At 37.2% G+C, this 26507-nt stretch overlaps 1 protein-coding gene across 3 annotated transcripts in view; it reads left to right on the forward strand.

Moving 5' to 3' along the window:
- Positions 1 to 26507, forward strand: part of LOC106869851 (V-type proton ATPase catalytic subunit A) — a 30833-nt gene continuing 4326 nt past the window's right edge. The window contains exons 1-10 of one of the 3 annotated variants that reach the window (XM_014915771.3): positions 1 to 242; positions 14019 to 14108; positions 17953 to 18081; positions 18676 to 18765; positions 21667 to 21788; positions 22196 to 22333; positions 22962 to 23113; positions 23993 to 24155; positions 24659 to 24767; positions 25677 to 25914. In XM_014915771.3, coding sequence (XP_014771257.1) covers positions 14033 to 14108; positions 17953 to 18081; positions 18676 to 18765; positions 21667 to 21788; positions 22196 to 22333; positions 22962 to 23113; positions 23993 to 24155; positions 24659 to 24767; positions 25677 to 25914 — 1217 coding nt within the window. In that variant the 5' untranslated portion in view covers positions 1 to 242; positions 14019 to 14032. Of the gene's footprint in view, positions 376 to 11707; positions 11769 to 14018; positions 14109 to 17952; positions 18082 to 18675; positions 18766 to 21666; positions 21789 to 22195; positions 22334 to 22961; positions 23114 to 23992; positions 24156 to 24658; positions 24768 to 25676; positions 25915 to 26507 lie in introns of those variants that run through there. The other 2 variants (XM_014915772.3, XM_089337941.1) reach the window with 2 other exon arrangements.

Raw genomic sequence — 26507 nt, forward strand, 5'->3', positions numbered from 1 at the left:
CCCCTCCTATTGTCTTCACTCTCTACTACTCCGTCTCTACTACTTTAAATCTACACCACCTCTTACTACCTTCACTCTCCATTGCACTCTGCTACTTTCATTCTACACCGCCTCCCACTACATTCATTCGCCTACACTCTCTTTACTACCTCCTCACTACGTCACCTCCCACTACCTTCACTCATCATTACTGTCTCTGCTACTTCCACCGTGCCTCACACTACCTCCATTACACACCACAGGTAAGAAGCAGCCGATCTTCTCTATTCTCTCTATTTTCTGTATTATATATTAACTGTCATCACATCACTCGGCTTCTGCCATTTATGCCACTCCATGTCTAATTTTAGTTTCCAAAAGGAATAATTCGAAGATGTAAGTCATTTTATTTCGTGCTGTGTGTTTATAGACAGGGACACAGTATATGGAAACACGAAACCAGTGTCATGTCTCTGTGTCTGTTTCTCTCTGTGTATGTCTTGTTATGTTTGTCTATCGAACTCTTGAATGGTTGAAGTAGAGGGAGGAGACACTACAACTGATTGATTATAGACCTTTCTCTCTTCCCTGTATGTGTGCGTACACACACACAAATATATTTAATATACATATATATATATGTATGTATGTGTGCGTGTGTGTATTGATATCGACATCGGCTGACAAGAATTCATTTGGTTAGAAACTCCAATGCATTCTACACACCGCATGATAATTGTTTGTGTTTGAGCATATATATTACTTGAACGAGTGAATAGTAAAGTAATCGTAATTTCCAATTTGAATTGTCAGTTTCCTTTTCTCACTTTCCCCATTTTAATCGCTTTCCTCATACACACCCACCTCTTACTCTGATCATCATCGTCACACACACACACACATAAGCATAAACTTGTGGGTCAGGACCGTTCAGCTATCAAAAATCTTTAAGGGACGGGCAACCAGAAGTGTATGTACGGATACAGATAGTACAGATGTATATATTATATTTGTATGAATGTATAAGTATCTTCTGCTGACCCATCGACACAGACCAACGAAGAATTTTACAGTTTCAAGAAATAGCAGCCAAATCTGTCTCGAGTTACACCCTATCATTTTATAGAACGAAGCTACATTGGAGTCTGTTGGGTTTGGTCTGATCAATCGGATGTAATCTGGGGACAAAACTAGTATACACACACAAACACCTGTTTATTGCACCGCCACTGTCTCTATAACATATATGGTGTTCTAAATTAATATATTTATCGATATATTTTACATAACATAGAATGTTTATAGACACCCGCCCCCAAATACCTATAATAAATGTATTTCAATACAAATACCCTTCAGATATATATATATATATATATATATATATATATATATATATATATATATATATATACATATATATATACAGTCATGTGGTATTTGAACCCGTTGTTATTGTGTCAGATAGATAGATAGATAGATAGATAGGAGAGGTGGGTGGCTAAGATAATAGGAAGGAAAATAAGATGTGATAATCATACATTTCCCTGAGATTTCATAAACTTGGATGTGATTGTGCTGTTCTCACTAGGAACTGAAACAGAAGCATGTTTTTCGCATTATGTAATAACAATTAGGCCGTCATAAGTGAAGTTTGATCTCTTGACCTGTGGCACACAAAGCACGGAAACTAGAATAGAAACCTACGAACTGTACAAATACATACATACCCATATATATATATATATATATATATATATATATATATATATATATATTAATGTTTGTATTTATGTCCAGTTATAATTAAAACAATTTTACATTAATCTGATGCTTTTGTAGAGTTCAAATTTATTCTTATTCATGAATGTTGACACTGACTTCGAAGTTTCGACCAGTTATCTATCTGTCTATATATATATATATATATATATATATATATATATATATATATACACACACATACACATGGCATTCATGCATAAGTATATGTGCGTGTTTAACCACATGAGAAAATAAATGTTAATTATATTATTGCCCATTGCACCAATGTCAGATCTAAAATACTTCCTTCTCGCAAGTAATGCTGGTATTATTAGGGTTGGGGCGAATGTAGAAGAGGTGGCGAACATTGATGGGCATAAGGAAATAATTAGTTCTACAGAACAAAATTCAAATCGCGATCACTAATTGGAAAGTAGGAACAGTAGGGTTATACCTAAATATATGTCACCTTTTGGAATTGTGTTTTTGGAAAGATGTGTGTGTGTGCATTGCTTATTTGTAACCCCAGGCCAGCTCCGAGATAGTAAACCCATGATCAAAGTCATTCTAGTCATGACCATCCCATCTTTTTTTGCAGGAATTCTCCATCTATAACTATATTATTCAATATTTTCGCTTGTGTTAATCCGATAGTGCGTACATTAAGGGAGATTTGGTTGCTATTTTTAGTATGTCGACTGACCAGGTAGACATTTCCACGTGTTGTTGTTGTATTAGCTATGGTTCATTAATGTTTATTAGATAAATATCTGAACTCCCGTCAATCAACTGTAGCAGTCGCTAAAAATCTGCCCACCCACGCATATCTTGTGAAGCCGCCGCTGCAACGATACACCGCACCGTTGCCTTACTACTCTGTGTGTGTATATGTATGTTGCTGTATATATATATATTATATATATATATATATATATATATATGTATATGTATGTATATATACACACATATACACTGCACCTAATTCTCTTGCATGCCTTTGGTACCCTCTACAATTTATACAATCAACTATAAACGTATTTCGTTCAATAAAGCTCACTTTAAATAGACGCAGACACATACACACACGCACGGTCTTTTATTTTCATGGCTGACGACCCCTCCTCCTAAAAGTATCCCATTTCACAATAACGTGACAGCGAACCAACCACTTGTAAATTCTCTCCTGCCTCTCTTATTTGCCCCTCGCTATCTCAGTGCCCCTCCCTCTGCCCCTACATCGTCCCAGATTATCAGTTCCCACTGTCAGAAGTGGGGATCACAATATTTGTGAAATGTCTACTGCAGCTCCCATCTTCTGGTCTTCACACACACACAAACACACTCTATCTCTTTGTGGTGTGTATTATGTAAATATCTGTCATATAATAGGGAAAAGTCACCTGACTTGGTCTTGTGTCTAATATCCGTCAACAAGTTCATATACTTATCACTAATCACGGTAAACGCACACAGCTACATACTCAATATTATTTCCCTCTCACACATACATACGTACAGACTTACACACACACATGCAAGTTTTTGTGTATATGTATATGTGCTTGTGTGTTTGTTTGTGTATACACACACAACACAACTTTTTTGTCTGTTTTGCTTACGTAGCAGTGGTTAACACCATTCACACCCTTCCGCTTCAACTCTGCAGTTAAAAAAAAAAAAAGGTCCCTCTTCCGTCTTAACTACAGCTAAAACAGATCTGGAGAGGGATTAACAGCAGACGTTGTGGCATGGTTCCAACGACTGAAGACACTCGCTGTTCAGTGATGTAGCACTTAAAACTAAACAATATCTAATCAATGCTGAAGTCAATATTGACAGTGAACTGTTTAAAAATGTTAATGGATTGATTTTGATTTGTTGAGAGATACTTCTAGTTGCAGCAATTCTTGGATTGATAGATGAGTTTGTTTTTAAGCCTGAAATTGATCTAGAGTTGCCTCCTATACTTGTCAAAATAATTAAAGCAATACTCATTGACTTATATTGTTATTTTTTTAAATCATAGCACAGTTAATTTTTATTAACTTTATCTACATTAAATATGCTAGCACTAACTGACCTCACTATCCAGCTTTCTGTGGATTCAACACTGCCGTTGTTGGTCCACACTCTTCATTACTACACATCTCCACTACCACATGCACCACATGTCCTCCCTGCTACAGTATTATACTGCTTCACATATCCTCCTTATCTCACTGTGTTCCCATACCACACATGACCTCACCACTACACTACATGTAATATTTGATGTTTATCAAGCTGAGGGCCTCAACTTTACCACCTCCTTGTGGAGCTGAGTTGCTGACCCAATGCCATGTCCTGTGAAACCTAACTATGGAACTATAAACCTCACCATCAACACCTTTACATCTATGAGTCTTTCGCAGTCTCTCCTTCCTTGCCCTTTCATTCTGCTACAACTGTTTAAGTATTATTAATCTATTAGCTTTCAGATATTAATCTACTTGACTTTTGATTCTTTTGCAAACTGTTTACAGTATCTAGTAATGTTTACCACCACAACCACCACCTCCTCTTATCTCACTTCCAGTCTCTCTCCTTTCTCTACCACCTTCCCCACCTACTGTTTTCTGTTTCTGTTTTACCATTGTTTTATGTTCACTATGTAAATATTTATCCCCCCATTTTACACACACACAGACACACACAAACAAACATGCACATACTTTTTCATCTCTTATTTTTAATTTGCGAGTTAAAAAGGCGACTAAGAGCTGAAAGTTGCATTGATAAGTGCCATGCGTGAAACTGTTGGTCAATTAATCACTTTTGTAACTTTCTGCCAATTAAAAATAGAAGATGAAACAATGTATATTCATTGAGTTTTTCTCCTACTTGTTCTACCAAGTCTATATATATATATATATATATATATATATATATATATATATATATATATATAAAATCATACATGCATACATCAATCCTAACCTTTAAATATTTAATACTTATTTTAATTGTTATTTTGTCTGTAATTGCAGTTTTTCACTCTGTAATTAATGGTTTTCTATATTTACTTTTGGTTTCATTATCATCATCATCTTTAATAAAATATGACCAAGTAATTATTTGTCTCCATCCTTTTACTTAATATTTGGTTCAAAACAGTATTTGTTGACACTAAAAAAACAATTTGAAGGCTACAATTAGTTGTACTCTCTTGTAATTATACTGTTAGTTGGGGGAAGGTTGGTGTGAAGTTTGTGTGTGATAGGATGGTATCATAAGCACTTTAATTTTGTAGATGATTTTTGCCGTTCATCGTTTCAGGGTTGATAGAACAAGTACCGGTTGAGCACTGGGGGTTGATGTAATTGATTAGCCTGGTTCTCCGTCAGTTATGATGACAAGTTCTGATTGATTCGATCAAAGGAACAGCCTGCTCGTGAAATTAACATGAGCACTGCACAGACATGTGTGCCCCTTAATGTAGTTCTCAGGGAGATTCAGTATGACAGAGAATGTGACAAGGCTGGTCCCTTTTGAATTATAGGTACAACTCACTTTTGCCAGCTGAGTGAACTGGAGCAATGTGAAATAAAGTGTCCTGCTGAAGGACACAATGCATTGCTAGGACTTAAGCGCATGGCCTTACAATCATGAGCTGGATACCTGAACCACTGAGCCACATGCCTTCACTAATTAATTTACTCCTCCCTTAAAATTGCTGGCCTTGTGCCAAAATCTGAAACAGTTATAGTCACAAGCATGTGATTAAGAGGTTCATTTTGAGACCACATGGTTGTGTTTGATCTTGGCAAGTGCTTTCCTACTGTGGTCTTTAGTTCACCAATGCTTTTTGAGAGCAATTTACTGGGCAAAAATATGTATTGAAACCTGTTGTGTGTGTGTGTGTATGTATAATGTATGTATCTCTGTCTGTTTAATGGTATGTTGAGTTGCATCTTTTTGTCATAAAGGCAACTTAGAGGTTTAAAAAGATTGATAAAATATGTACTACAGTGGACATGACTAAATATTCGAAGGCAGTGTCATAGTATGGTCACAGTACAGTAACTGAAACCAATGGAAGATGCAAATGCAGTGATGTTCTATGTAGCAGTTTATATTTTTGAAAGGGGTGTATATTTGTAATTTCAAAATTCACTGGTCTTTAGTTTTTGACATACCTGACTGGGTTTCAGGGCACACACTTCATGGTATTATATTACTGAACTAACTGTTCAAAGGACAGACATTAAACATTTATCTCACATCAAACAGAAATCTGTGTTACTCATTCTCTCTCTCTCTCTCTCTCTCTCTCTCTCTCTCCTTTCTCCAGTGTGTGTGTGTATGGGTGCTTAGTAACTGATAAAGTTACTTATACAGTATTTTGAGTAATACATACTGTAATTATTTTATGATAATAATTGTTTCAAATTCTGAAACAAGGCCCGCAATTTTAAAGGGAGGGGGATACTTGATTATGTCAACCCCAATACTTGACTGGTACTTTTTTTTTTTATTGAACCTGAAAAGATGAAAGGTAAAGTTGACCTCAGTAGGTTTTGAACTCGGAACATAAAGAGCCAGAAAAAATGCTGTTAAGCATTTTGTCTGATAAACTAATGATTTTAGTAGCTTGCTGCCTTAATAATTGGAACTCTGTCCATTCGACGATAAATATTCCAGTTGATCTGATCAACAGAACAGCCTGCTCATGAAATTAGCATGCAAGTGGTTGAGCACTCCACAGACATGCATACCCTTAATGTAGGTATAGTTCTCAGGAAGATTCAGCATGACACAGAATGCAACAAGCCTGACCCTTTGAATTACAGGTACAACACATTTTTTTCCATCTGAGTGGACTGAAGCAACGTCATATATTATCGACCTTGGAAGGATGAAAAGGCAAAGTTGACAAAATATTGTTGTGTCATGGAACTTCAAGTTTACACTAGTTTTAACTCTTATCTTTAAATGTTCAAATTCTGTGAGCTCCTCCTCCTTCACCTCCTTTTCTTCATCACCACCACCATCATTGTAGAATGACATGTTTATTATAGTTTTATGGGATTCTAAAATAAGGAAGACATTAGCACTGGTTTCCCTCAAGAGCAGAACTATATAAATGAGAAAAGAACTGTTACTTTTACCTCTCATATTCCTGATAGTGAAGCACCTTCATCCTTTAAAAGCCAATATATATATAATTTTTACTTACCTTGTTGTTTAGCTCGAGATCTGCCTTGGTCCAGAAGACTTATGATCAAAACATTCCTGTTGAAATTATCTTTTTGTTTATCTATATTGGTCAATGTGTATATAGTTTTTTTCTTTTTTAAGATATTATATAGTTTATGGAAAATTTGGCTGCACTTTCTAGCATGTCAAGCACGCCACATAGAGGTTTCTTTGTTGATTTATCACAACTAATTAACATTAATGGTGGTAGGAAGAGAGTTTCAGAGGGTTGGCCTTATGGATAGGAAGAATTTGCAGGATGACAGTGGGTAGTGTGAGACTTAGGAGTAAAAAACAAATAGTGAGTGAAGGGGTCGGAGGATTCAGATGTAATGAGAAGAGCTATTCTAATTTCCACTGATTATACAAGTCTTTGAGTCTATATGGTGGAAATACCCATCAGAAGAATTATAAGGGATTCCAGTTACCACTAATTCTAGAAATCTTTTTGACCTGTCTGATGGAGGTGTCCATGAGAAGATTTATCTTTCATTCCAATTAACATCAAATCTTGTGAAGTCTTTTGTAGAAGAACTATCTTTACTTTGTACTCCAGCTGGGCTCCTGGTAACCATAGAATTGAACAGTTTCTGATAAAACCTCATTAAATACCAATCTCACCAGATAAAAACTACCAAATAAAGCTTTTAATTAATGATTCTTTGTCAGATATGTATATATATGCACAAGGTCAGATATGTATATATATGAAGGGTCCAGTTGATTAAATTGACCTTAGTTTATTACTGGTACATATCATAATGGGATTTCAGCTAGAAATACAGAAAAAGGATCCTGAAAGACATTTAGTTTGGTTGTCTTTTTCTACCAGTCAATATCCTTGAAATTCTTTCAGTCTTTGGATTCACATGTCACAGTCTCAGGCATATCTGTTATTTTTTACCAGTTCTTCACTTAATTATAGTCACAGCATAGTTTATGGCAAGTAAAAGATGTAAATCATGAAACAAATTTACCAATAAATTTGGCAGTAATTTTTCAGTAAAGGCCTACTGAGAAATATCTTTCAAATGTGTTAAGTTTTATGTAGACACACGTCCTAGATCTTTCTCTGTGACAAACCTCGCATCAGATTTCAATTTAAGAATGTCACAGAAGCTGTTATGTTAAAGCAGATCTTCATACAAAAAACACACACCATAAAATGGAGCATCTGACAGGTTTAATCAATGACTAAAATTTACAAGTCATTGTCTTAAACTTTATTATTTTCTATACTTGTACCTACTGCATATGTGACCTTAACCCAACCCATATTACACCAAACTATTTTATATTATCACACTATTATACATTGGTATTTGAAGTGGTATACTGTATCAGTGTGTGTGTGTGTGTGTAATGGCTCACTCCAAAATTATGTGATTAGTTATTTCTAAGTACAGTGTTGACAAAAGAATGATTGGAAATAACATGGAGTTCATGGGTGTGTAATTAATATCATCAAAACTCTTCTAGCTGAAGTATAACAGGTTAAATAATTGGAAGCAAACAAAATATAACATGTTAAAAACAATAATAATAATAATAAAAAGAATGAAGATGATGATATATTCTTGTTCAATTTGAATATAAACTTTACAAATATATGTCAACAAATGAAGACAGTCTTTCATTCTAGATCAATTCCTCTCCCTCTCTACACCCTTTACATACATACACACCTGAAAACAGGTTCCTATAAACATTTCAGTCTAGGAGTGAGCAACTAACACATTCTTGGACTGAGCTAACTACTCCCATAATCCTTGGTCTTGCTTCATCTGGCTCTTTACATATACAAATAGGTTATTTTCTTTGTAAATATCCTCTTGCCTACATTAAAACATTGAATACTTTTAGACATGACCAATATTTTACTAACCTTTACAGATAAGAAACTATGATTCTACTCTGTGTACCTTAATTCAACATTTCTGATTTAAAAAAATTTCATTTCACATTGTATTTCACTTGGCCAGTCACCTTGTTGATACACTGTCTTGCCTTATCTCAAGTTTTTTTTTCTTATTTTACCATGAGGTCTCTTCTTTATTTGGCCCCATTTTGATTTTTTAGTCTGAAAGTAGTTCAGGGTATAGCTGTATTTGTTTATCTATTTCCCTATATGTATATATGCATGTGTGTATGTATTCTAAATCTTCCTGTGTATATATTTTTATGTAGAACTACCCCAATCATTTGCATTTTTTCCTATTTTTTGTATTATATTTTCCTCGTACTTTCATGATAGTTTAGACCCAATTTTTCTGACTTCTTCCCCACCACACATACATATATGTTAATTTGGTGACCAATAAGAAAGAACCCAATAATACAGAGTAAAGAGACAAGGTTTTTATTGACTTCTGACACAACATGATCAGATATTATGACTCTTATCTTTCAGAAGAGACAAGAGTCAAGAGTTATAATATCTGCTGAGTGGTTGGAAGGGTATCCAACTGTAAAAATCCTACCAAAACAGTCACAGAAGTCTGGTGCAGGCTTCTGCCTAGCCGGCTCTTGTGAAATCGTCCCACCCATGCTAGCATGGAAGGTGGATGTTAAACAACGATGACAATGATGATGATGATGATGTGGTGTCTGAAGACAATCAACATCCAGTTTGTGTGTGTGTGCAGGCAATTTTCTGTTGCTACCCACTATTAAACAGGTGCTCAAGCAATTAAACTATTCACACACCAAAGTTCCTTTGCTTTCTAATCTAACCTTTATTCTACCTGGTCTCTCTTTTCATCCATTGGGCTGAATATTCCTCTCTGCCATTTTCTCTTTTGTCACTTAAATCCACTGATATAGAAGCAAAAATTTAATCCTATTCTTTTAATTCTATCCTAGTGGTATTTATTTTTGTGTTGCCACTATAATTGTTATAATATGTGTGTGTGTAATTTCACTTGTTAATTTCCATAGATGGGATTATTCTATATGAGGTATCTACTGGCTACTTTTCTAAAATTTGTTCTTCAATTTCCAATCTATATCTGACCCTTAGACTTTCAAACTAAACAAACATTTAAACAGTCACACTTTCAGATTTAACACTACCTATTATTTCTTTCATATTTTCACACTGTTTCTGTTAAGCTTTACCCCTCTCCTTGTTTTCCTTCCTTCCTTCTATCCTGTATTATTAATTCACCTATAAGATTTTTCCCATTAGCTCTATAAAAAAAAAAATAATAATAATAATAATTGAAAGAAATTTGTAAGCTGATTTATCTAAATATTAAAGATTCCACTTTTCAAGTATTGAGTTCTTTATCTACACTTGTTCCCATGAACAAGTACATCATGTCGGTGTGTATGTGCATATATACATATGCATATGTGTGTATATATATATAGATAGTATATATGTGTATAAGTACTGTCATTACTACATCATTTTCGCCATTAACACATGGTGGATTAAGCCTGCCTAGATTATTGATAATTACTTATAATCTCTTTATTTCACGTGCATTAGTGTTCTTGTTATTAATATAGTGGACTTCAGACCTAGCATATTCCAAACTACTCCTAGTCATCTCTGTTTACCCTCTAAAATAGCACCACTATTGTTTTATGGGTAGTAAGTCACCATACTCCAACAAGTTATGCAAATCTGAGACAGTGGGGAATCATCTATGTGGTTACTTGTGCTGCTAGATATAGAAGCCAAATATCTCTCAAATCATAGCTAGTACATTTTAGATCATAGGTATGCTGTGTCAGGACTGATCTGGTCTCTAAACATCAACAAAAGCCTGAATACTTGTTGGACAACTGACTACAGCTATTGGGATTTGTTCCTGAATGACAACTGTTTGATCCAGTTTGTATGACTGAACCAAACATACATGTTTTAGTGTAAAGTTACTAGGAATATGTATTGCCTCTTAGGTTCTCTGTTACTTGCAGAAATTATTGTCTTGTCTCTATGACTGAGTTTGTCATAATCAGTGATGGGAAAGTTCAATCTGTTTCCAACAATTGCCTCCAGATTATGTAAGCTGTTCTCTTTTCACCTGCTGTAGAATTAATAAAACAACAACTTACACCTATTTCAGGAAATTTAGGCTTTGTGTAAATTACACATTCTGTTTTAAATTAGACATTTACACGAGAATGTCCATCTATTATTCTCCAGCTTTTGTCAAGTCCTCTTTACTGCTTCTTTGTGTATTATATTCTAGCGTCTACATTTCAGTTACCTGTATAATCAAACCGGGGACCAGCTGAAAGCATTTTCTTTTATTTCAATGCTTACTTTCCAATTTACTAGCTTATTCCACTGTCAATAGTCTGTCAATGGCTTATAATTCTACCAGCTGTTGCAGACACTTATGGCTGTTTATTCTGGCATAAATGACCAATTTGCTGTCTAATTGTTGATGCAAGCAGTTCCATTTACCCACAGCTGAATATATTTCATGTATTTCAGCAATTTTAGATAAATGAATAACTTAATACAAAACATGCATACATACACATGCATGCATGTGCACACACACACACACACACACACACACACACACACACACACACACACACACTCACAGCTACTCGCTACATGCAACACTGCTTCAAGTATTATTTTTTCTTTTAGATTTCCTTTTTTTTTATAATTTCAAAATAAGCTTACTTTTGTTCTTTTATTCTTGGTAAAAGTATTGTGAAAATTCATTTACTTCAAAGTATGCTCCATTTTATTACAGGACTTACCAATATTATTGGTACAATTCTTCTCCTCCTAGAGACAATGGTTATTGTTTTTGCTATAGGTAGGAGTGCCATATTAAATATCTTGCAGTATTTAGTTGTTGTTTAGCCCCAGGTCAGTCTTCACTGAGTAAAACTCTGATCAAAAGAATTCCAACTGCAATTGTAAAATTTATTTTATTCACTCGTAGTGGATTTACAACTACATTATCCAATATCTTTCTGCCTTTACTACATAGGATACGAGGGAAACTTGTTTGCTCTGTTACTAGCTTCAGTAACCACGTTTTGTAAAACTTTTTCTTTGTTTTACATTAAAATCCTGCAGCAGTCAACTTTACATTTTTATCCTTCTATAAGATTTCAACAAAACAAAAGGCCTAATTTTTTGACATGTGTCTAAATTAAAAGGCTCATGTGCGGGCGACACATGAAATCTTTCAAGCGGGATCGTTGCCAGTGCCCCTGGACTGGCTCATGTGCGGGCGACACGTGATAACTTTCGAGCGAGACCGTTGCCAGTGCCCCTGGACTGGCTCTTGTGCGGGTGACACATGAAATGTTTCGAGCGGGATCGTTTTGCCAGTGCCCCCGGACTGGCCCATGTGCGGGCGACACATGAAATCTTTCGAGCGGGATCGATGCCAGTGCCCATAGACTGGCTCATGTGCGGGAGACACATGAAATCTTTCGAGTGGGATCGATGCCAGTGCCCCCGGACTGGCCCATGTGCGGGCGACACATGAAATCTTTCGAGCGAGATCGTTGCCGGTGCCCCTGGGCCGGCTTGTGGGTGACACGAGGTTTTTCGAGCGAGGTCGTTGCCGGTGCCCCCGGGCTGGCTCGTGTGCGGGCGACACATGGGGTCTTTCGAGCGGGATCGTTGCCAGTGCCCCTGGACTGGCTCTTATGCGGGTGACACATGAGGCTTTTTTTTTTTTTCGAGCGGGATCGTTTGCCAGTGCCCCCGGACTGGCCCATGTGCGGGCGACACATGAAATCTTTCGAGTGGGATCGTTGCCAGTGCCCCTGGACTGGCTCATGTGTGGGCGACACATGATATCTTTCATGCGAGATCGTTGCCAGTGCCCATGGACTGGCTCTTGTGCGAGTGACACGAGGTTTTTCGAGCGAGATCATTGCCGGTGCCCCTGGACTGGCTCTTGTGCGGGTGGCACATAAAAGACACCATTTCGAGCGTGGCCGTTTTCGTGCGGGTGACACGTAAAAGCACCCACTACACTCTCTGAGTGGTTGGCGTTAGGAAGGGCATCCAGCTGTAGAAACTCTGCCAAATTAGATTGGAGCCTGGTGTTGCCATCCGGTTTCACCAGTCCTCAGTCAAATCGTCCAACCCATGCTAGCATGGAAGGCGGACGTTAAACGATGATGATGATGATGATGATGATGATGATCTTAGGGTGGTGGATTGTTAGAAATGTTAAAGTGTCAGAAAAAAAATTCCTTGCTCTTTATATTCTGAATTCACATTCTACTAGGGTCAACTTTACTGTCCATCCTCTTGGGGTTGATAAATTAATCCTTTATCATTTAAACCAGCCAAATCTGGCCCAAATATTCTACATGTTTTACATTCAAACTGGCCATATTTAGCCTCCCATACCTAGCTTACACTGACATTCTAAAAATAAACCATCACATCATTGAAACCTAAAAGCTATAAGATAATGCATGATTAATTCAAAACAATTTGAATAAAAAACGTATTATATTTAACAGTAATCTGAATGCTAAAGGGTTAAAGTATGAATACCTTCCCTCAAAAATTACTAGTCTTATGCCAAAATCAGAAGCCATTATTAATTATCATTATTAAGCAGTGAGGCAGTGATAATTGCAGAACACTGGACTTAAGTTCTGACAAAATTAATTTTCATGTTTGCTTCTGAGATCAAATCCTGACAAAGCTGAGTTTTCTCTGTAATGCTTTATACAAATCCCCACTTCTGTTTGTTGGGTTAAGTTCTAGTCTTAAACATGTCTTTGTTGTTGATAATTTCTATTAGTGCTAAAATGTCAGAAATTTGTAAAGGTTTATGGGTGTGTAGTTGATTGAATGAAACTCAATATATAACTAGTAGTTATTTTATGAACCCCACAAGTAGGAAAGACAGAGTTGACTTTAACATGGTTTCAATTCATAGTGTAAAGAGAAGTATTTAATAATAATAATTATTATTTTATTTATTTTTGTACTTGTCTTTCTATGAATTACTTATTTGAATTGAAATGTTTTGTCTTGGTGTTGTGTTCAATATAACTGACCAATTGATTTCTATATTTCGCTGTAGAGAGGTAATCAATCATGGATAAACTACCCAGAATTCGAGATGTTGAGAAAGAAAAGCTCTATGGCTATGTCTATGCAGTTTCAGGGCCTGGTAAGTTACATTTTCTTACTGCTTGTTGTTATTGATCTTTCACTCTTCCTATCAGCTTTGAATCTTGTATCTCTCCTTTTATTTCATTTCCCCTTCATCCTGTCTTTTGTCTTCAATTTTCACTACTCACTCAACTTCCTTGTTAACCTTGAAGTGTCTGTCCCACTTCTGATAGTTTCTGAGATGGTAATGTCTAAACTGTAAGTCACTAAATTAATCTGTTCTCAACCACCCACTCAATTGATTTACTCTTTTACTACTATCTCCCCCCCCCCACCCTCTAGCTCCTCAATCAACTGAGTCTGGTACATTTCAAGGTCATGCTACGCTGTCTCTTGACCTTGATCACTCTTTATTCTCTGGGCTATTGTGATATTACCAATATATTGACCTTGAATGACCTTCACCTAGAAATACTTCATACCAGTGGTTCTCAATCTTTTTAATGTCTGGGCCAGATCTAAAACCTGATCTTTTTTAGGGGGCCACATCAAAAAATGTAAAACACAAGAATGGAAAAAACTAAATCTAAATGTAATTTGGGAAAAAACTGCGTTATTAAAATCTAAATAGAATTTGAGAAAAAGTGTTATTTTTATTTAAAAAAATCCACTTGTTTTTCCTTGATTTATTCAAATTTATTATAGTAGTGATGGTAAAAGTAGTAATTGTTAGACAGTTTTACCAGCCACTGCAAAATTAGTTCACTGACAACAGATTTTATTGTTAAAAATCAAAATTCCAGACAGTATTTGTTAGTTGCTGACCCTTAGTGTTAGAGTCATACAAACAAGTGTTTGTTGTTTGCTTCAATATAAGAAGTAAGTTAACAGGATATAAAGATGTTTGAGGATCGTCTTCAGAATATTTCCAACAAACTCTTTGCTATTTCAACCACTCCTACAGTATTCCCATTACTCTTCTGTAATATACAATAACGGGATATGTAAACTGTTAAACCGAGAGACAACAGAATACAGTATAGTCACCTTACTCAAACAGTCACATGTTAGCCCAATATTACCAACAGTAGAACAGTGACTGTTGACCTAATTTGACAACAGTCGTCGTTGGCCTAATTAGACAACAATACTGGTGTTAGCCCTATCTTTGATAACTAAATCTGTCACAGTTAACCCTTTGCTATATTTTAGACAGTTATAGCTAATGTATATATTAAGCAATCAGCCTCAATGGTAACCTTGTTGTGTATTTTGTAATAGCCATCCATGTTAGCCTTGTAATAATACAGTCCTATACCATATTACACAATTTATAGTATGTTAGCCTTATAGTATATTGTTAGAAAGTAGCAGCCAATATATATATATATATATATATATATATATATATATATATATATATATATGAGAGCTGTGCGAGCCATGTACAGAGATGCTGCCAGTAAGGTGAGGGTTGGAAATGAGTACAGCAATGAATTCCGGGTAGAGGTAGGGGTCCACCAAGGTTCCATCCTCAGCCCCCTCTTATTTACCATAGTCCTCCAGGCAATCACAGAGGAGTTCAAGACAGGTTGCCCCTGGGAGCTCCTCTATGCTGATGACCTTGCCCTAATTGCGGAGTCACTATCAGAACTAGAGGAGAAGTTTCAGGTGTGGAAGCAAGGTCTAGAATTGAAGGGCCTTAGAGTCAACCTAGCTAAAACCAAAATCCTAATAAGTAGGAAGGTAGATAAAACACAAACCCCTTCAGGTAGATGGCCCTGCTCAGTATGTAGAAAAGGAGTAGGTAGTAACTCTATAAGATGTACCCGGTGCAAGCTATGGACACATAAGAGGTGCAGCAACATCAAAGGCAGGTTAACTAGCAAGTTAGTTTTTGTTTGTGGCAGATGTTCAGGTGCAATAAAGACTGTAAACAAACAGGAAACAACTTCTATCTCATTCCAGGGTGAAAAACTAGAGGTAGTTGATAGCTTCCGCTATCTGGGCGACCAAGTTAGTAGTGGGGGTGGGTGCGCTGAAAGTGTAGCTGCTAGAATAAGAATAGCCTGGGCAAAGTTTAGAGAGCTCTTACCCCTGCTGGCGACAAAGGGACTCTCACTCAGAGTAAAAGGCAGACTGTATGACGCATGCGTACGAACAACCATGCTACATGGCAGTGAAACATGGGCTGTAACTGCTGAGGACATACGTAAGCTCGCAAGGAATGAAGCCAGTATGCTCCATTGGATGTGTAATGTCAATGTGAATACCCGTCAGAGTGTAAGTATCTTGAGAGAAAAGCTGAACATTAGAAGCATCAGTTGTGGTGTGCAAGAGAGACGATTGCGCTGGTATGGACATGTGGTGAGAATGGATGAGGATAGCTGCGTGAAAAAGTGCCACACCCTAACAGTTGAGGGAACCCATGGAAGAGGTAGGCCCAGGAAGACCTGGGCTGAGGTGGTGAGGCAAGACCTTCGTACATTGGGCCTCACCGAGGCGATGACTACGGACCGAGACCTTTGGAAATGGGCTGTGCGTGAGAAGACCCGGCAAGCCAAGTAAGATCGTTGCCAGTGCCCCTGGACTGGTTCTTGTGCGGGTGGCACATGAGATGCACCATTTTGAGCGTGGCCGTTGCCAGTACCGCCTGACTGGCTCCCGTAGGATTTTCGAGCGAGATCGTTGCCAGTGCCCCTGGACTGGCTTGTGCGGGTGGCACATAAAAGACACCATTTCAAGCGTGGCCGTTTTCGTGCGGGTGACACGTAAAAGCACCCACTACACTCTCTGAGTGGTTGGCGTTAGGAAGGGCATCCAGCTGTAGAAACTCTGCCAAATCAGACTGGAGCCTGGTGTTGCCATCCGGTTTCACCAGTCCTCAGTCAAATCGTCCAACCCATGCTAGCATGGAGAGCGGACGTTAAACGACGATGATGATGATGATGATATATATATATATATATAGTATTATTATTATTATTATTATTATTATTATTGTTATTTTACTAGTGTCAGTCATTGCATTGCATCTGTGTTGGATTTTAATCACTCATATTGACCCCATCCTCTCCCAGGACATAGTTGGTGCCTATTGATCTTTGGTGAATAACACGCTTTGACATAAGGAGAAGAACATAAGTTTATCCTAGTTAATATAAGCACTGACACATGGTTATAAATAGATATATATATAAGGGAAATTCACTGGCTTCTTGATAAAATTCTTGTAAAAGAGTTTTATCCCTTTTTGAATTTATTTATATATATATAAGATCACCTGAAGGCAACGCTGACAAAGTGTCATATCCCTCCAGACAGTCTCGAATCAATGGCTGCAGATCACACTAGCTGGTGCGACATATGCAAGACTGGCACCACCAAACTCCAAAAAGATCTACTGCAGAGTGATGTGGCATGCTGTGCCTGGCACCACATGCAGAAATCTGAAAGTCAACAGCAGCAAGGCTTTGCATGATCCACCTGCGGATGTATCTGTCTCTCCAGAATCGGACTTCATAGTGATCAGAGGTCACACAGCTTTAAATGATGTTTGGGAAAGTACTCATTACTTTGCGATGTTCATGAAAATGAATGAATGAATGAATGAACAAGTGTTCATAGCTTACATTGGGTGCAGCATATGGAGTTTATACCGACTCCTTTTCTGCATATTGAACAAGGTCTTTTCTCTGAAGGTACACGGGTTCTAGAGTCCTGTCTTCAGGCAGGAAACTGAGGCACACACACACGCACACACATACACACACACACACACATACGCGCACACCTGCACACACGTGTGTGTCTGTGTGTGTGTGTGTGTGTGTGTGTGTATTCGTGTTCTCCCCCATTTATGTCAACTATTCCAATAGCTGTTCTTTTTTTTTATATTTCAGTGGTCACAGCCCAGGACATGTCTGGAGCAGCAATGTACGAACTGGTTCGTGTTGGCCATAGCGAGCTGGTTGGAGAGATTATTCGACTGGAAGGAGACATGGCTACTATACAAGTCTATGAAGACACTTGTATCCTTTTATGACTGTGTTTTCTCATGTTTCAATGCATGTGTGTGTGTGTGTGTGTATGCATGTGTATATGCATGCATATATGCACACACATACAATGTATGTATGTATTATATATATTTATTTATTTAAAAATACTTTGCAAAAAATATTTGATACTGTCACTATTTCTTCCTTCTTTTCTTTTTAAAAGGCTCATGCACTGTTCACTTCCTGTGCATTATTCTATGTACTGTTCATTTACTTTTGGCTACTTTTTCTGATGAGTTGTAATGCACCTAACCACTGTATACAATAAGTTCATTAATATTAAAGTTTTCTAACAATTGACAAAAAAAATCTTATATGTTTCAGGTATGCATATGCGTATGTATGTATGTATACAATGTGTTTGTGTGTGTGTACATGTATATTCTGTATGATAGTGTATACAAATGTCAGTCGGAATGTAGCCAGCATAATCGTGTGTCTTTCTCATCCAATAAACACAACTGCTTTGGTACGGTTTGCACTTACACTTATATTGCCAATAGTCCAATGCCTCCCCCGCCATTGTGTGTATATTCAAAGTTGCCTTCCTTAACATTACTAAAGCTGGTGTAACTGTAGGGGACCCTGTTTTGAGAACAGGTAAACCCCTTTCAGTTGAACTGGGACCAGGAATTATGGGCAGCATTTTTGATGGTGAGATATTTATATTCAGATTTTCACAATACACTGTATTATATAGATTTCAGATTTTAGCACGGGGTCAGCAATTTTGAGGAGGTGGATATGTTGGTTGCATTGGCCCCAGTACTCAACTGATACTTATTTTATTAACCCCAAAAGGATGAAAAATAACATCGATCTTGGCAGAATTTGAACTCAGGATATGAAGATGACTGAGATGCCACTAAGCATGCTAACGATTCTGCCAGCTTTCCACCTCAATACAGTGTTTTATATTAACATGTCTCTCTCTTTACCTGTGGCTAGTAGTGATGATGGTGATGGTAGTAGCTGGTTGCTAGTATGGTGAGTGATGTGGGTGGTAATGGGGATGACCCCTGTGTAAGAGGTATCTTATGTAACAGTAGGGTATTAATCCAGTTTGTAGTGAATGGGGAGTTTTCTGGGGAAGCTACCAACCTTTCTTGGTAGATGTACTCAATATAGTGTTGAGGTCTATAATGATGGTAGGTGGGTAATCGAATATTATTTAGTATTCCTGGTAATATATTAACTATGATCCAAATGGTTATCATTTATCTTTGTATATGATAACCATTCTGGATTTATTGGCTGGATTTAAACATAGGACTCCCAACAAGACTTGTAACTTAAATTATCCAGACCTACACTGTTTTTTAGATGAAGTTGAACCATCCACCACCTTTTTGTAGGTGAGTGTTAGACATGTTGTCTTCACATAGGATACAAGTTGACCTTGTCACCTACCGTAATATGTTGGATTATTGTAAAGGTTTCATTGGTATCTGATTCAGTTGTTTAACTATACAAACTGTTTGTAATAGATATTTCCACATTACCAACCTCATTTTTCTTTTCTCTTTTGGTGTGCTCTGCTTGTGTGCATGTGTGCACTTGCTAATACTTCTCCCTCCCCTTACCCTCTGTTTCTTTCCTCGCCTGTCATCTGTCCCAATCAGGGCTGACTTAAGGCAAGGGTACACTGGGCTGTTGCCCAGGGGCCTCATGGGTCTAGGGTCCAAATTCTGATCTATGTATTTTGTGGCTTGCTGTCAATAAATAAATACTAAAGGATCCTGTTTGTTGATTTGCCTGGGAGCCTATAATGCTGGTTGGATGGCTTTGGTCCTGTCTCTCCAGTGTCACAATGATGTGTCTTTATCCATTATCCTATCTCTTCCTGTTTGAGGAACCAACATCACATTGCAGAAACTCCAGGTTAGCAGGCCACTGTTACTAAATAACAGCCTAAATAAACAATATGTGTGTGTGTGTATTTGTGTGCATGTGTGTGTATGTGAAATATCTAAGAATTTCATTTCTATCAAAGCCAACTTATATTTTACATTTTGTCACCCATTTTGTCTACTTATTGTTAAATTTGCCTTGTTTTCATCATTTCCCACTCCTCAATTTTGTCCCTACTTCTCACTAAATTTGCCCTCATTCTTCTCAAGTTCACCCAATTCATGAAATATAAGAGCTAGAACATTGTAACTTCTTTTCTTTATGATAATAAAAGCTGTCCTAGAATTCCCTTTATTCATACTGTAAATAGAATCTGTCATATGACACCTTTTTAGTTCACAACTGAACATCTAGAAAATTGTTTATTTAAAAAAAATTCCTGATTATCTTTCATTTTGTTTTAAGCATTATTTCCATATTTGCTGCAACACAAAAATAAAAAAAAATTTTTTAAATTATTAAAATATTTATTTTGTTTACTTATAGTCAAACTGTAAAAATTGAATTTAGATAAGATCAAAAAATTCCTTTAGTTGTTAAGAGTATGCAGGAAATAGAGAGAGTTGTAATTTTAGAAAGGTCAGTTGGATTATTGCTTCTAGCGTACACCTACTTTGACAAACATTTCTAAAGTATTCTGTCAACAAAACTTACCATGGATACTGTCATTAGAAAATTGATTATTTTTTCAGACATTGTGTACAGAAATCTCAGAGATTTCTTGAAATATATAATTTTTAAAAAAATGTTTTTCTTCTGTTTAAACCACATTTGTGAAATAGCCAACATATTTTGTAAAAACTACTGTACACCTGGTTATTTTCCTGTTTATTCACTGGCTTAGTTTAAGCTGAGATTAAATTCGAGAATGTTTAAAACAACTGCTGCATGGAAACATCTGAAGCATTTAAAATACTCATGAATGATATACATCTGGGACAATAGCTGTCTGGAGAAATGACAACAAAGATACCTCAACATTTAGTCTTGATAATTGCTTGTTCATCCACTACCTACTATGGTACATCTATAGTGTATAGGGTACCATAACTGCTGTGGTACATCTACAGTGGGTGGAATACCATTACTGGTTAGATAATTATAGCAGAGATTTTATTGAAACTGTATTGTTTTATGTCAGTGCATTGCTGCCGCGTGGCATGGATCATGTGGCACTTTAAGTTTACATAGTGCTGTGCACTGCGGAATGTTGCATCATTGATGTATTGTTAAATACATTTAGGTTAATGTCCCAGTGGTATCTTTTGTGATTAGATGGTATAAGATGTGGTGCTTTTATGATGGTACACATGATGTAATGCTTCTGGGATGGTACAGAATTCTATCTCTTGGTTCTTAAATAAGTAAAATGTTGAACCAGTGTTCTGAGAGTGTGCATCAACTTTATTGGGGATATTATCTTTAATTCAATCTCAAAAGTGAACCTCCATGCTCTCACTCCACTCTGTATCATGCCCCCCTCCACCCTCACTCCACCCCACCCCACCCCCACTCTGGGTAGTGAATTTTCCTCCTCATTAAAGTGTTCTCCCTGCCCTCATCTTCATTTATCTGAAATCACAATAAATGTCAAAAATGGATTCCAGTTTCTAATTTTTACTAATTGTTGCTAATCCTTTCCAGGTATTCAACGTCCATTGGAGGACATCTCTGATCTGACTGACAGTATCTACATTCCTAAAGGTGTCAATACTCCTGCATTGGATCGTTCCAAGAAGTGGGAGTTTGAACCTCAAAACGTCAAGGTAGGTCATCTCTCATGGTGTGTGGGTGGGGTATGGTAGGGTGGGAGTATAGGGATGGTGGCTGCATGGGGTTGTAGCAATCATGTGTGAGTTATTGGATTTTTGTGTAACTGGATGTGGGTGTGTCACTAGATATGTGTGTGTGTCCCTGGATTTGTGTGGTATACTGATGTAGGTGTGTGAGGTACAGCTTATACAACTTGCTGTGTCAATATAGCTGAGATAAGAGACAAGGTTTGAATTCTCTGCTATAAATAGCTACAATGAGGAGGCGTGTTGTGCAACCTCAGTGGCACCATCTGTGATAATATTATACAATACCACTACAACATCTTGTAATTTTTTTCCTAGATTTAGAGAAATCATTTAATTAATTGATGAATAATGCTAATTTCTTTCACTTACAGATTGGAAGTCATGTGACAGGTGGTGACATCTATGGTGTCATATATGAAAATATATTGATCAGACATAAACTCATGTTACCTCCACGTTCAAAAGGCAAGGTGACTTATATTGCTGAGCCTGGTATGTATGACTGCAGCGTAAGTATAGGGCTTTATCTTCACAATCTCAATTCATTTAGTTTATTATAAACTGTTTCACTGTAGACAATAATATCTTCAGTACTTCGGTAATCTATATATAAGGCATTTTGCATTACTACTTTCTCATTATTTCTTCTATGTTTCTACATATCAGCTAATATCATGGGCTTATAAATTCTAGTGAGCTAAGATTCTACATCCTTGTTAGAATTACTTCATTTCTCTCTGCAAAGCTCTTGGGAAAGGCATCATCATTGCAATCTTCCATTGCTCTCACTCCAGAAATCTGAAGGTTCATGCCTTTGTGAGAATCTGTTCCAAAGTATTTGACAGCAAATACCAGGGAGTTGTATTTGACCCCATAATCTAGGTTCAAGGCCATTTAGGAACCAATTCACTTGTTTCATTAGGATCTTTAAAGAAGGCATGCATATCACAACTTCATTCTAAAATATCAAATCTCGGTAAGAATTCATTATCATAAGAATTTGCTTATACTTTAGAAATGTCTTTGAAATCTGAAGAAAAAATATGTAGCAGACATTTGTTTAATTGATTTGTTGACTGCTTCTTAAGTTAATATTGAAGGAGATGTATGTTGATAGTAGGTTTCATCTGTTTTCAGGATGTTGTATTGGAAACTGAATTTGATGGAGAGAAGACAAAATATACCATGTTACAAGTGTGGCCTGTCAGACAACTTAGACCAACTGCAGATAAACTTGCAGCCAACTATCCACTTTTAACTGGACAGCGTGTATTAGATGCTCTGTTCCCGTGAGTTATTCTTATTTCCTTGTATTTGGAGGAATATTGCTTAAAGTGCTGGACTACTGACTGCATAGTCATAAGTTGAGAGTTTTACTACTACAGCCATTGTGTTTAGGGTGTTGCTGCCTTGTAAAGTTATGTCAAACAGCTGCTTTTGCATGTGAGATGGATTTAACTATCAGCCAAGCCCATTGGGATGATTGCCTCACTTCCCTGTCTGATGGCTACAGCAAAAGAAGTTGTGTGGAGAATAAGGTTGAAGGGCCTGGGGGCAGACAGTTTCCTCTTTAGTTGAGCCCTCATTGATTTTTTTACAAATTTCCCTTGGAAAGGAAGATGGGGTGGAAAGGAAGTTTCTCTCTTGAAGTGGATTTAGTGAAAGGTGGATGAGAGTCGAGAAAATGGCTAATATAGAAAGGTAAATATCTAAATCTTGTGTATTGTCCAAGCCAAACCCAGTTACTAGATGGTTGGACAGGATTCAGTGTTCAAAGATCAGTTTGCATAGCCTAGTCAAAGGGTTTTTGCTATCATCTTATCAGATCTTGGAGGGCCTGTGAAGGCAATGCCACAGTTCCTTCTCATATGTGTGTGTGTGTGTGTGTGTGTGTTTGCCTTAGCATATCTTTGCATTGATACCTTTTCGGTAGCATTGCCATTTGTGTTCTGAATAAACAATATGTACCACAACTCAGTGGTTTCAGTGTGCAAAGAACTGTGATCAATGTGGCACATCCCTTCCCCAGGAGTAAACCATAATAAAATAGTTGGACAATACACATACAGAAGGAAAAGGATCTGTCTATGGCCTTCTTTCTATATCTTGATATCACTATATTAAATATGTGTAATGTTTATTTTTAAAATCCATGTTCTTTATTGCAGCTGTGTCCAAGGAGGTACGACCGCTATTCCTGGGGCCTTTGGTTGTGGTAAGACTGTCATCTCACAGTCCCTTTCCAAATTCTCAAACAGTGATGTTATCATTTATGTTGGTTGTGGTGAACGTGGTAATGAAATGTCTGAAGTATTGCGAGATTTCCCCAAGGTAACTACTCTAACATGTTTTGCTTATTGTTATTGTTTCACCCTTAATTCATCTCTCATCAAACAGGCCTCTGCTCAAAGGCGTTCCTGCTACGACCATTGTGCTTTCATATCTTTTTCCCTCTTCATCTAGGACTGAGTAATTCAATATGCTTCCTTTGTCAAGACAATCAAGTGTAATTTGTGAGAGCTAGGCTGATATGTCTAGCATGTCAAGGGGCTTGGTTTCGGATATCTAGGTTTCACCATTTCTCTCTTGTTACTTGTCTGTGAGGTGTTCATTAAATGGACATAGTTGAGAGAGATTACAGAGGACAGGAATCTTTCATTTCACTGTTTCCCCTAATTCCACAATTGCAAGAGAAACGTTAGTTGACAAATGCTCTTACATGAAATTATGCACACGCCTATATCTACCACAATTGATACATATGATTATATTAGTATCTTTAATGTAGAATCTAATGTAGAAATGTGTTAACTAAAGATGACTTTTAATTGTAGTTGACAATGGAAGTTGCTGGAAATCCTGAGAGTATTATGAAGAGAACAGCCTTGGTAGCTAACACCTCCAATATGCCTGTAGCTGCTCGTGAGGCCTCTATCTACACAGGTATGTATGTATTGTGTTTACCTGCTGTTACTATAGCAACTAATTTGAAGCTCTCAATTCTTATCTGACTACAGAAAAGTGCCCAAGTGTGTTGACTGTATCTGTCTTAAGAAATATCTGGCCTAGCCCTGTGTGTTGAGTGGATCTTATCAAATTGAACAGTTAGTGCTGATGTGATTATTACACGGATATACTGTACTGCAGAATATATTGAAAGAATATATTGTTAACGGGGACAAAACCCGGATTTAAAACACTGGATGATGATGATATCTATTTATCTGTCTATCTATCTATCTATATATGTACACACACACACATTTAGATATATATATATATCATCATTCGACGTTCCCTTTTCCATACTGATGTGGGTTAGAACGGTTTGACAAGAATAGACGAGCCAGATAGCTGTGCCCAGTTCTATACCAGTTTTGACATTTATTCAGCTGGGTGCCTTTACTAATACCAACCATCCAGGCATGGCTGTGTGGTAAGAAGTTTGCTTCTCAACCATGTGGTTCTAGTTTCAGTCCCACTGCATGACACCTTGGGTAAGTGTCTTCTACTATAGCCCCAGGGTCAACCAAAACTCTGTTCAGATAGTACTTTTTATGTGCCACTGGCATGGGAGCCAGTCAGGGAGCACTGGCATCAGCCACATTTGGATGGTGCTTATATATATATATATGTGAGTGTATAAAATCTTGATCTGTTATGTCACATCTAACATTACACTGTAATATGTTTTTAGTGTATGCACTCTTACTGAGAGTACTTTTGTTGATTTTGTCTTATCTGTTTCCATCGTGGTTGGTAGGAGTTCCTAATGTTCTGTATTTCACTATAAATCAAATACTTGTTATTGCCATTTCTCTAATAAACCTACTTTACATTCCATCATTTCAGGCATCACCCTGTCTGAATATTTCCGTGACATGGGTTATAACGTATCTATGATGGCTGATTCCACATCTCGATGGGCTGAAGCTCTGAGAGAAATTTCTGGACGTTTGGCCGAGATGCCAGCAGATTCCGGTTATCCTGCCTACCTTGGTGCTCGACTAGCTTCTTTCTACGAACGTGCTGGTCGGGTGAAATGTCTTGGTAATCCAGCTCGTGAGGGCAGTGTCAGTATTGTTGGGGCGTGAGTACCACTGTTTACTATCTTTGTTTTATGATACCTTAGTAGAAAAGAAGAGTATACTAAACTGCATAGTGCTTGACTGTATACACACCCTAGTAGAGCAGAGTGTCCTGCACATACTAACAGAGTATGTTATACACTATAGCTAGGTACTGTACATGCTCTTTTGGTGTTACTCTAAACACTATATTAAGAGTATTCAACACATTCTGTTTGGGTACTTATTCTACACACACTATTCGGATACTCTACTGGTATACTCTACACACTCTATTGGGGTACTCTACACACCCTATTAAGGTACTCTGCATGCTTCAGTAGATATCTAGAAATAATGTTTACCTCTACACCTTTGGTCACAATAATTGTATCAATTTGAAATGTCACTTTATGGTACAGATGACATTTACTTCATTGTTTGTCACGTCTCTGAGAGATACCATGGCACAGTCAATCTCTACCCACCTATCTGTGTTAGAATGTGTTACCTAAGTGACAAAGGCTTGAAACACAAAACAGTGATAGGGTCGTCCTCTCTTCACAATTTCACACTGAATAGAGTTAACTACAACAGTTGTTATACATGTCCTTAC

The sequence above is a fragment of the Octopus bimaculoides genome, chromosome 20 (genome assembly GCF_046866305.1).
Source record: "Octopus bimaculoides isolate indiv1 chromosome 20, ASM4686630v1, whole genome shotgun sequence".
Classification (NCBI taxonomy): domain Eukaryota; kingdom Metazoa; phylum Mollusca; class Cephalopoda; order Octopoda; family Octopodidae; genus Octopus; species Octopus bimaculoides.